This window comes from Erinaceus europaeus, chromosome 17 (assembly GCF_950295315.1).
Source record: "Erinaceus europaeus chromosome 17, mEriEur2.1, whole genome shotgun sequence".
Taxonomy (NCBI): Eukaryota; Metazoa; Chordata; class Mammalia; order Eulipotyphla; family Erinaceidae; genus Erinaceus; species Erinaceus europaeus.
Window position 1 is genome coordinate 11254177 of NC_080178.1, and position 12211 is coordinate 11266387.

A 12211-nucleotide genomic window follows, 5' to 3' on the forward strand; every position below is an offset into this window, starting at 1 on the left:
GAGCCAGTGCCCAGCAGGAGCGCCACAGTCTCTGGTCTTTGGGAGAGAACACGGGTCTCGGGCTGCTGGGTGATGAGTTCAACAATGGCTTCCGTCTGCCTTTGTCTAGTGCCAAAGCTCAGGTACAAGTCAGTGGCGGGCAAGTCCAAGCCCTCAGATTTGGGTCCCTGTGCCTCCTCCACTTGGGACTCTGTGTTCCTTGCACCCCCAAGTGACCCACTGTGTGAGCTCCATTTCAACACATACACACAAACAGTTGGGTTGAGAAGAGAGAATATTTGCTTTTTCCATGGAGCCGTTGCCCAAGTCAATAGTACGGTCTGCTAAGTGGCCCCCACCCCCCAGCTGGTGCAGCCTGGAGCCTGGATATAAGCAGGCAACCCAGGGACACATCACACGCAGACCACCCCGTCTGAGTCTGGGCGCTGAACCTCCTCAGCCTCCTGACCACCATGAAGCTCACTGTAGCTGCTGCCCTGGCCCTGGTCACCCTTTCTGTCCTCTGCAGCCCTGGTGAGTGAACACACCCCTCTTCCAGACCAAGCCACCCAGATAAGCTCCAGAGAGGGGCAGCCATTCTGCTTGCAGGACTAGGAGGGACTGAAAGGGCTGAGTCCTCGTCAGGAAGCTGGATCTGCTCTACAGTCCCCCCTTGCGAACTAGGGGAAGCCCCTGGCTGTGGGAAACCAGAGATTCCATCTTCCATGTCCAAGAACCTTAGAATTCCAGGAAAGGGAATGACTTAGAGGGAGGGGTACAGGGAACCCCGTAAACATGAACATATGTGGAAAATGAAGTCCTCAGCCCTGGACTGAGCCCCAAGTGCAGGTCTCACAGCCTCCCTGTCTGGGGCCTCTAGTCCACTGTCAAGAGTCAAAATGGTCTTAAAGTAATTGCAACTCTTCACCTTCCACCTCCCAAAGATGTCCAACTCAAGGCAAGGCGCCCCAGTCCAGACACAGCAGACTATTCTATAATGTTCTAGAAAGACAGGGGATCAGGCGGTAGCGCAGCGGGTTAAGTGCACATAACACCAAGCGCAAGGACCGACGTAAGGATCCCAGTTAGAGCCCCGGCTCCCTACCTACAGGGGAGTCTCTTCATAGGCTTAGCCCGCTGTGCTACCGCCCAACCCCCTGGAGTGAAACCATTCTGTGGTTGCCCTTCCCTCCTCACTTGCTTCCCTGAGCATCCTCTTCTCTAGTTCCACCCACTGTATACCAAAGGACACAACAGCATTCCTTTTTATTGAATAGCAGAGTCTTTTAATTTAAAAAGTTACCAAAGCCCTATTTACTGACTGAGAGTTTCAGACAATCATGGAGATACTGTTAAGACCTGGGGCAAAGGGGGTTGTAGAAAAACAAAAAAAAGACAGTGATAACAACTATCGTTTGGGGAACTTAGATTTCAGGAAACACTAGGTCATCCTGGATCAATACGGCTGTGAGCTTGGTGCTCACAGAGCTATGTGGAAGTTGGTGGCTCAGTGAGCTAGGACTGAGTCTGGGAGGGTCTGGGTGTCTGTGTGTGCACAGAGCACAGTGACAACAGTCACACCTCACACTCTCTAAGTATGGCAACCAGCCCATCCCTGAACCCCCATCTCGCCGTCTCTCTCTAGCCTTGCTTCAAGCAAGTGAGAAAGGAGAGCAGCCCTGAGCTGAGAAAATGGAGTTCCAGCAAGAGAACGGGTGTGGCTGGTGACTCAGCAGGTGCAAAGCAGGGATGTGAGCTCTGCAGAGGGTCTCAGATGGAGTGGACATTACATTCTAGTACAGTCTCACCGCAAACCACAGTGAAGGACAGACAAAAAGGACAAGGGACTGGGGGCTCCATGCAAAATAGGACGGGCAGAGAAGGGAGCTCATGCTGGAAGCTGGGGAGCTTGTGGGACAAAGAACAGACACTTGGAGTTTGTCCCCTCCTGACAAACTCCCCGGGGCTCAGGATGGGCTGATCAACTCCTTCCTCCAACCAAAACCTGACTCTGCCATGTGACATCCCCCCCCCAGTGACAAGATACTCTAGCCATCACAGTCCTTGGTCAGAGGTGTGTGTGTGTGTGTGTGTGTGTGTGTGTGTGTGTGTGTGTGTGTGTGTGTGTGTGTGTGTGCCGTCCCCAGTCCCCACCTGCAGGGGGAAAGCTTTACAAGCAGTGAAGCTGCAAGGCTCAATCTCTCTCTCTCTCCCTCTCCCTCTCCCTCTCCCTTCCAGTCCTTGGTCAGAGTGTGTGTGTGTGTGTGTGTGTGTGTGTGTGTGTGTGTGTGTGTGTGTGTGTGCCTCTAGCTCATTCTGTCATACTAATATTGAATTTATTAAAATACATATATTTGGAGGGCAGGGGTAGATGGCATAATGGTTATGCAAAGAGACCCTCATGCCTGAGGCTCCAAAGTCTCAGGTTCAGTCCCCCACACTACCATAAGCCAGAGCTGAGCAGTGCCCTGGTAAATATATATAAATTTTAAAAATTAAAAAAGAAATATAAATTTGGGCAGGGTGGTGGTGCATAGAATTAAGCACATACATTGTCATGTGCAAGACCCAGGTTCAAGCCCCCTGCTCACCACCTGCAGGGGGATTGCTTCACTAACAGTGAAGCAGGTCTACAGGTGTCCCTTTTTCTCTCTCCCTCTCTATCTCCTCCTCCTCTCTCTATTTCTCTCTGTCCTATCCTCTCTATTTCTCTCTGTCCTATCCAAGAAAAAAATATAAGAAGAAAAAATAAGAAATATAAATTCATTATTTTTTAATTTTTATGAGTGGTTTGATAGAAATTTTCAAGATTATAAGAGTCCAAAGTTATAATTCAATACAAAAGCTCCACCCAAGTTCTGCGTCACCACATCTCAACCAACCACATTTTAAATTATTTTTTTCAAGCCTGTTCTTATATTTGATTAATAGTAGTTTACAAGATCATACATTTATAGGGTACGGTTTCCCATCATACCCACTACCACAGTTCTGTGTCCCAACCCTCTGACAATAGTTCTCACAAAGGCTTGGAGACAGTGTGTATACTTCTGGCTTTGTTGACATTGCTGTTGTTGCTTTTTTTTTGGTTCTGTTTTTGCTTTTGCAAATTCATGTGTATCAGTCCTTTTCACATATGAGTGAAACCACCCGGTCGCTTTTCGTGTCTTCACTTATGGAAATATAAATGTGGACTGCAAAGATCTATAAACAAAAGTCTCTGTAGTGGCACACCTGGTTGAGCACATGTTACAATCCACAAGGACCCTGGTTTGAGCCCCCGGTCCCCACCTGCAGAGGGAAACCTTTGCGAGTGGTGAAGCAGTGCTGCTGGTGTCTCTCTGTCTCTCTCCCTCTGTATCTCCCCCTTCCCTCTCAATTTCAGGCTGTCTTTATCCAATAAATAAATAAAGATAATAAAAAAAATTTTTTAATTAAAAAATCTTAATTGTGCTGGAAAGATGGCTCAGAGGTACAGCTGATGGAGGAGAGCCTGAGCTGGATTCTCAACACTGCATGAATATCAACTCAGAAGCCTGTGTCTTCACACTCCATCTTGATTTCTTTTTTTTTAATATTTATTTTTTCCCTTTTGTTGCCCCTGTTGTTGTATTGCTGTAGTTATTGTTGTTGTTATAGATATCATTGTTGTTGGATAAGACAGAGAGAAATGGAGAGAGGAGTGGAAGACAGATAGGGGGAGAGAAAGAGACACCTGCAGACCTGCTTCACCCCTTGTGAAGCGACTCCCCTACAGGTGGGGAGCCGGGGCTCGAACCGGGATTCTTACGCCGGTCCTTGCGCTCTGCGCCGCCTGCGCTTAACCCGCTGCGCTACCTCCCGACTCCCTCCATCTTGATTTCTAGCAGAAGGACCAAGTGGTACCTGGCTCCACCTAGCTCTTTAGGTGCACAGAGGCTCGGGCTCCCAAGAAGCTGGCATCCACCCAGGAAGCACCCACACTCACGCCTGTGGGCCCAGCTCAGGCACAGTCAGGTGGCTCCTTCTAGTCCAGCCCCAGAAAGGCTGTGACCACCAGCTGTCTGCCTCTAGGCGGGGCTGGCTGGGCTGGAGAGGGTCCTGGCTTCATGTGCTTCTTCTCCTCTGTGTTCCAGCATCTGCAGAGATCTGCCCCAGCTTCCTCCAAGCTCTGGAAGCCCTCCTTGTGGGCTCTGTGTCTGATTATGAAGCCGCCATTGCCATGTTCATGCCTGAAAAAGACATGAAAGATGCAGGGGTCTACCTGAAGATTCAGATAGACAGCTTCCCCCCACAGACCAAAAAAGGCCTCCAAAAGCTCATGGTATGTGCCTTCCCATCCCCTCAGCCACCAAGGCAGCCCACTGGGGACACATTTCCTTTGTGTCGAAGAGGGAGACATAAGAGAAAAAGAACACAGCTCAGCCTGCCCTACTAGGGAAAGACAGAGACAAGCTGGGTAGATCGACCTGCCAATGTCCATGTCCAGCAGAGAAACGATTACAGAAGCCTGACCGCCCACCTTCTGCACCCCATTATGATCCTGGGTCTGTGCTCCCAGAGGGATAAAAAATAGGGAAGCTTCCAATGGAAGGGATGGGATACGGAACTCCAGTGGGGGGAATTGTGTGGAATTGTACCCCTCTTATCCTACAATGTTGTTGATCATTATTAAATCAATAAAATAATAATAATAGGGCAGGGTAAATAGAATAATGGTTAGGCAAAGAGACTGTCATACCTGAGGCTCCAAAGTCCCAGGTCCAATCCCCACACCACCATAAGCCAGAGCTGAATAGTAAAAATAAATAAATTTAAATAAAATAATAATAATTTTTTTAAATAATATGGCTCAGCTCTGATAGGCTGATTTGTAGGCTGAACCTGGGCCTCAAGCATGCAAGTCCTGTGCTCTGACTCTCTGGGCTATTCACAGGCCACTAGGGACCCTTTTTAATGCAGAGAAAAGAGTCCCATAACAGCCACAATACACCCAGACATGTACCCTTCCCTTCTGTTAAAGAGAACTCAGAGAAATCATCAGCGCTCTTACAAAGAATCTCTCAGATTCCCCAGCCTCTGAGCTGAAACCAGTTTCTGCATCTTCTCTCAGCTTAACACTGCTTTTTGCTCACAACTGAGGGAGTTGTGTGTTGATCTGTTTTAGCAAAAGATGGCAACCAGCCCACTGTGCTCAGAGGATTCCCAGGCTGAAGATCTTCATCCACAGAAGCCCTGACTGTCCTCAGAAGCTCCCTCCTCCCCTCCCTCCCAAATATCCCTCCCAGCAGCCCTGCCTCAGTCCCTCAATAAAGCATAAGCATCTCACTCTTTTGTCTCTGCTTCTTTCTTCTTTTGAATAGACTGCTACGAATGGTTACTTTAAAAAAAATGCAAGGACTTGTTTCTGAGAAAAGAGAGAGACCAGAGCACTGATCCGCTCTGACATAAGGTGAGACCTTGGATTGAACCAGCAACTTCGGGGGGCTCAGCAGTGCTCCAGCAGGGTGACCTATCTCCCTGGCCTGATTCCTTCTGTAATTGCCTCTCTATGTCACATGGGCATTGGCAGGGGGATCCATACACCCAGCCTGTTGCTATCTTTCCCTAGTGGGGTAGGGCTCTGGAGAGGTGAGGTTCTCTTCCCATGGTCAGGATGGTCATCCCTTTTTTTAAAAAAACACTTTATTTATTTTAATGAAAGATACAGAGAGAGGGAAGAGGGACCAGAGCACTGCTCAGCTCTGGCTTATGGTGGTGCTGGGGACTGAACCTGGGACCTTGGAGCCTCAGGCATGAAAGTCTCTTTGCATAACCATTATGCTGTCTCCCTGTGATTCCTTTCTTATTCACTTACTGGACTGAGAAAGGTGCTTCTGTTACTGGTGCTGGATGAGGCTGGCCAGAAGAAAAAGAAAAAGAAAGAGAAACAGGAAGAGAAAGAGAAAGAGAAAGAGAAACAGGAAGACAAAAAGAAAAAGGAGTCATCCTCCACAGGCAAGAAGTAGCTCAGACTACAGAGGACAGGCCTTGCTTACTGAGGCTCCTGCTGCCTTGGCAGAAAATTGTACGGGAAGGAAGGGAGACACCCACAAGGTGTGTTCTGTTAAGGGGACACACAGGGTTGGGCCTGTCCCAGCCTCCCCCAGGCCACCTAGAGAGCAGCCACAGCTCAACAACCAGCCCCAGAGGGTCCTGCAGGCTTCTCTGGGCGTGGGCTTCTGCACGCCTCCTGGAGAAGCATGTGCTCAGCCAGCACGCTTTAGCCCGGGAGCCCCAGGCTCATCATGGCTGCCCCCTGGACCACAGGTCCTGAGAGACTGCAGGGTCCCCGACCTGAAGGGTGGCAGGGGAGGAGCCAGTGCACACCAAGAGCTCCACGGCCTCATGCAGTCTCTGGCCTCTGGGAGACACCGGGGACCTCAGCCTCTGCTGGGTGTCAGGGTCAGCGACGGCTTCTGTCCACCCTACTGGTGCCAAAGCTCAGGTACAAAGTCAGTGGTGGGCAAGTCTCCACACCCTCAGGCTCAGGACATCTGCCACCTCCATGTGAGACTCTGTGTCCACTCCACCTCAGTGACCCATTGTGTGAGCTCTAATTCGATGCACAAACACAACTGGGTTGAGAAGAGAGAATATTTACTTTCTCTATGGGGTCAGTGCCCAAGTCAATAGTGTGGCCCCCTCCCCCTAGCCACACCCCTCAGCCCCAGCCTGGAGTCAGCATATAAGCAGGCACCCCAGGGACACGGCTCTCACAGCTCACCCCATCTGAGACTGGACCCTGAACCTCCTCGGCCTCTTGACCATCATGAAGCTCGCTATCATTGTCATCCTGGCCCTGGTCACCCTCTCTGTCCCCTGCAGCTCTGGTGAGTGCCCACACCCTCCCCCCACCCCAGGCCACCCAGGGCAGGTCCACAGAGGGACAGCCACTCTCCTCTCTCCGTGTGAGGGGTCAACTCTCCAACAGGAAGATAGGGCAGGTCGGTCAAGCCCCTATGGGAACATGGGTGGTGCAGAGGGACTCCAAGCCCAGGAGAAACCACAGCAGGATCCCAAGACCCACGTGCAAGAACCTCACACTTCCGGGACAGGAAAGTGACTAGAGGCAGGGGAGAACAGGGCCCCATAAAGACGAGAGCTTGTGTAGTGGCCTGAGAGAAGGGGAAACGAGCTCAGTCCTGGACAGACCCCAAGTGTAGGTCCCACAGCCTCCACCCTCCAAGAGCCAAACTGGTTTTCCAGTGGATGGCAGCTCCTCACACCCCCAGTGATGTCCAACTCAAGACCAGTCTCCCACCCCGGGCACAGCAGGAAGGAAGCACCCACACTCATGCCTGTGGGCACAGCTCAGGCACAGTCAGGTGGCTCCTTCTAGTCCAGCCCCGGAAAGGCTGTGACCACCAGCTGTCTGCCTCTGGGCATGGCTGGCTGGGCTGGAGAGGGACCCAGCTTCATGTGCTTCTTCTCCTCTGTGTTCCAGCATCTGCAGAGGTCTGCCCCCCACTCATCAATGTCCTGCAGAATCTCCTCAAGGGCTCAAAAGCTGAATTTGGGTCTGCCATGGATGTGTTCACTCTTAAGAAAGACTCAAGAGAAGCAGGATTCCAACTCAAGTTACTAATGGACCCCTTCCCTGTCACCTTCAAGGACAAGCTCAATAACCTCTTGGTACATGTATTTCCAATCCCTGGGTCACCGAGTCAAACCACTGGGGACACTATTCTCTGTGTGCCGGGGAGGGAGGCATGAGAGGAAAGAACACGCACGGCTCAGCTCTGATAGGCTGGTGCTGGGGACTCAACCTGGGCCTCAAGCACACAAGTCCTGTGCTCTGACTCTCTGAGCTATGCCCTGGCCACTGGGGATCCTCTTCTAATGCAGAGAAGAGAGTCCCTGTGCACACCATGGCAGCCACAACCCCTGCAGACATGTCCCCTTCCCTCTCTGTAAGGGGTATAATCAAGTCCTTCCAAACTCACTGCCTCCCAGACTCCCCTGTGTCTCCTTCTGTCAGCCTAACTCGGCCTTTTGCTCACAATCCACTGAATTGTGTGTTGATCTGTTTTAGCACGAGATGGCAACCAGCCCACAGTGCGCCGAGGGTTCCCAGGCTGAAGATGTACATTCATAGAAGCCCCGACTGTCCTCAGAAGCTCCCTCCTCCCCTCCCTCCCAAATATTCCTCCCACCAGCCCTGCTTCAGTCCTTCAATAAAGCATAAGCATCTCACTCTTTTGTCCTTGGCTTCTTTCTTCTTTTTAATAGACAATTATGAATTATTATTTAAATAACTGTATTGACTTGGTTTTGAGAGAGGAGAGCAACCAGAGCATCTGCTGACATAAGATGAGACCTAGGATTGAACCTGCAGCATCCAGGGGCTCAGGTGTATACGTAGTGCTCCAACAGGGAGACCTATATCCCTGTCCTTATGCGTTTTTTAGTCACTTATTGGATTGAGAAAGGTGTTTCTACTGCCGGTTTCTGGATGAGGCCAGCCAGAAGCAAAAAAGAATGGGTCTTCAATAACCAAGAAGTAGTTTAGCTTACAGGGAGCAGGCCTTGCATGGCTGAGGCTCCTGATGTGTGTATGAGAGCAGGGTTCTGATTGCTTATCTCTGTCATTCACTTGTAAAAACAAGTCTTTAAAAGAACAAAAAAATGAATGAAGGAACAGGTCATTAAGCACATGCCAGGATCCAGGACCTGGCCTCCCTTCCTGTTCCACCACCAGCTATACTCCACTCCACCAACTGTGACGTTCTCCTTTTGTAAGGTGCTGTTCTGTGGTGGTCAGGGACTCGAACCTAAGCCCTCCTGCACGGCAAAGTGTGCTCTCTACTGTGTGAGCCTTCTCCCCAGCCAAACCTAGGCTGTTTCTAATCTCAGAAAGCTCCATCTCATTCTTCTGTTTAGGCCACTACAGGTACCTCCCTGACCCTCTCTGGGACCATCACTCCTGACCAAGCAAGTCCATTTCCAAAGTGCCTGTGTGCATGGGGCTGCCCTCCATGCCCAGAGACATAGAGGCACAGGGAGTAGGGGGTGGAGACTGAGAGGGGAAGGGAGAGATAAAGAAAAGACCACATGTGACCATGAGCTGTGAGCTCAGAATAGGGACTTAGAGGTAACACAGGCTCTGGAGTAAAATATAAATGTACATATAGGCCCTGGGGCAGGTGGATGGAGGTAACAGTTCATTTTGTGTTGGGAATTATGCAGATGCAGTCTTTGCCCTCAGGTTTTGCCACTTCCTGCGATAGTCTCAGGTGCTTTCCCCAACCAGTCCTGTCCTGACACATCACTCCTGGTTGTTGCCCTATAAAGCCCTCCTACTTCCGCTCCTACTCTCTCTCTCTCTCTCTCTCTCGCCCGGTGGTGCAGTAGCTGGGGACGGCCATTTTGGCTGGCTCCACATGGCCTGAACCATCCGTCTGACCCAACAATAAAGGATTGTGTTCCCTTTCTGCTCCAAACCTCCTTTTTCTGCATCCTGATGCTGCCAAGTGACAACTGGCACCCAAACAGGGACTGACCCACCCAGACGCAGGTAAATATACAGCCACTTGACCCTCTGTGGACATGGGACAGGCTTTCTATCTCAGAGACGTTTCACTTGGGGCCACACTGTGGATTCTCTTGACCGTGATTGCAGTGCTTGGGAGATGTGCAGGGTCCCCTCCCATGTGTCCTTTAAGGAGCACTGACTCTGGTCTGAGAAGCAGCCCTAGTCTAGCCGACCATGAGGCTGTCGTCCAGAGACTCCTATTTTGGCAGACATGTCTTAGGCTGCTGCCACAGCTTCTGCGGCCCCTCTCTCTGCCACTTTTGCCGGAGGCAGGATGCCCTCTGGGACTCATGATACAAAATGGCAGAATCTGAAAAATTAGTTCACAGAGCCCAAAAACAAAACTTCCCTACCATTTCTTTCTCCCCCCTCACTCTCTCTAAATATCTTAAGCCTGCTTCTGTCTAACCTCTCTGCTTTCAGTAGTCTTAAACTATGTGAGTAAAAATGGTTCAACTAAGACAGTACAGATCTAAATTTGTGTTTAAAATGACATGTCTTTGTAACAAAATTTTTTTCTCCTTGTGTATTGAAGACCATGCTTATGTGTGTGTTTGAAGTTTGGTAAACATTAACTTTAAGGTTATAAATGTAACTTTAAGGCTACGTTCTTACCAGGCAAAGTTAAATGAAAAAGTTTTCAACGTAATTCTCATAAAGGTAAAATTAACTTACATTTAAAGTCTGAGGTAAAACTTAGTTAAACATCAATATATTTTAACTAAATTTGACCTGAAAATCCTGTGCACACCTAGGGTGTGTCCTCATCTTGTACAGGTGTAACAAAAGGTAAAAAAAAAAAAAAAGACATTATTGATATGTAAAGCTCTCAAATACCTTCTCATTTAGAGGTAGAATCAGCCCAGGCATACAATAGATTTCACAATGGTTATGCTAATGATTCTCATGCCTGAGGCACTAACAATGGTTCTTTGCCTTACCACATTTTATTGTTCTTAAATTGGTTAAGCAGCCTTAAAATGAAACAAGAAAGACCTTCCAAGTTTATAAAGATACTTAAACCAATTATAATCATCAAGTTATCAATTGCAGTAAACTTCTAACTTGTTACAAGTTTTATTTTTTTCAAAAGTAAGTGATTACAAGTGTCAAGCCTTCACATGAAAAAATATCTGCTCATATGGTAAGGTATTAAACTATAAAAGGTTCCTCCATATACAACTTATGTAAATTAACAACATTCATATATTTTCCTACACTTAACTGGTGTATCTCGTCTTGCCACTATATAGGCCTACCCTTGTCAGCTAACAATTTAAAAACTTTTTCCTTTACAATATCACCCATGCTACAGACATCCCTTACTACCCCCAAAGAAAAATGGTTGTTGGGAAGGCCCACCAAACACCTAGGCCCAATTAAGTAAAGAGAGAAATAAAGAAAGATACATCCCCCAATATTCAGTTGGCTAAGGCACCAAACCTCTTTTTCTATAAAAAATTCAAATCCAATGCCCTGCTAACCATGGGAAGCAGATTATGTTTCTTTCACAGGAATCCGGGGAAAAATCATCTGGACCCCTGCACACTCTGACATCACCCACTAGATGGCACGACTACAGTGGCACACCCCCCAAAACCCAAGATTTCACCTGACGCCATCTAAAGAACCTGATTCACAGACTCCAAGGACACAATTTTCTTACTGCCTGTCTGCCCTTCCTGCTTCTGCTTTGCCTGTCATGTTTTGGCGGTTCCAGCTTACCCTATACAGAAAAGCAGAATTCCAGTGGCTGACCTTCCTTATGGAGATAGACGTGCAGTGTTTTATCCCCTGCCATTTCTTCCCCTAGCTTTGGACTGAGACTTCTATCAAACTTGCTGGTATACCCTTTGGACACTTTACACAATTTTACAGCAGCTTCCTTCCCTTCATGCTGCTGGTTTTTCAAAGACTGACCCACAGTAGTTCATGGACCTTACAGCCAGTTGCCTTGGGGACTGTACAGCACTGAACAGCCCCTTTGCTTGGCAGGCATGTCCTCTCACCTGCAAACCCTGTCCCGAGAGTCAGGAAAACTCCCCTTACTAGACACTGGCCCCAGAGGCAGGAAACGCCCTTTGAGGCATGAAATGCCCCCAGAGGCAGGAGATGCCCCCAAAGACAGAAAATGCCCCTTTGCGCACCAAACCTCCCTTGGCATCACACTGGCTCTTACTGCTCCCCTACTTGTCCTTTCCTGTTTTGTTATATCATTTAGGTTTATTCCCAAAAGGTTTCTGCTCACCCCTACACTACTATTCCTCTGTCACAGATAGTCTTTTACAGACTTTGAACCATCTTAATGCGATGACTAGATAGAAAGATAAAGATGTAGAAATACTGTGAGGAGATGGTTGAGCCTGGCAGAGCTTAACCTATGAGATGAGTCCCTCCAGGTAAGTCTATCTCTCTAAAGAGGGGTTGAGCACAGGGGGGACATATGACTCTCACAAGGTTGGCCACCATTTAAGCCCTCCCTCCCCCACAAAAATGTCCTACATCTTCCCACCTGAGCATGGCATTCCTTAAAAACATTTAAGCCTTCTCCACTCTATATTTCCTATGTCCATTAGATATAAAGGAAAAGGAGGAGATGTTGGGAATTATGCAGATGCAGTCTTTGCCCTCAGGTTTTACCACTTCCCGCGATATTCTCAGATGCTTTCCCCAACCAAT

General features: G+C 48.7%; 2 protein-coding genes across 2 annotated transcripts; both read left to right on the forward strand.

The window, feature by feature from the left end:
* The first annotated feature begins 389 nt into the window (after window positions 1-389).
* Window positions 390-5286, forward strand: LOC132534032 (uteroglobin-like). The gene is made up of 3 exons (XM_060177457.1): window positions 390-513; window positions 4095-4282; window positions 5126-5286. Exons 1-3 carry the CDS (start codon window positions 453-455, stop codon window positions 5195-5197), a joined length of 321 nt encoding a protein of 106 aa, XP_060033440.1. The 5' UTR covers window positions 390-452; the 3' UTR covers window positions 5198-5286.
* A 1367-nt stretch (window positions 5287-6653) lies between these two features.
* On the forward strand, window positions 6654-8095 carry LOC103116504 (uteroglobin). The gene is made up of 3 exons (XM_016189648.2): window positions 6654-6830; window positions 7445-7632; window positions 8033-8095. Exons 1-3 carry the CDS (start codon window positions 6770-6772, stop codon window positions 8093-8095), a joined length of 312 nt encoding a protein of 103 aa, XP_016045134.1. The 5' UTR covers window positions 6654-6769.
* The last annotated feature ends 4116 nt before the right edge of the window (window positions 8096-12211 follow it).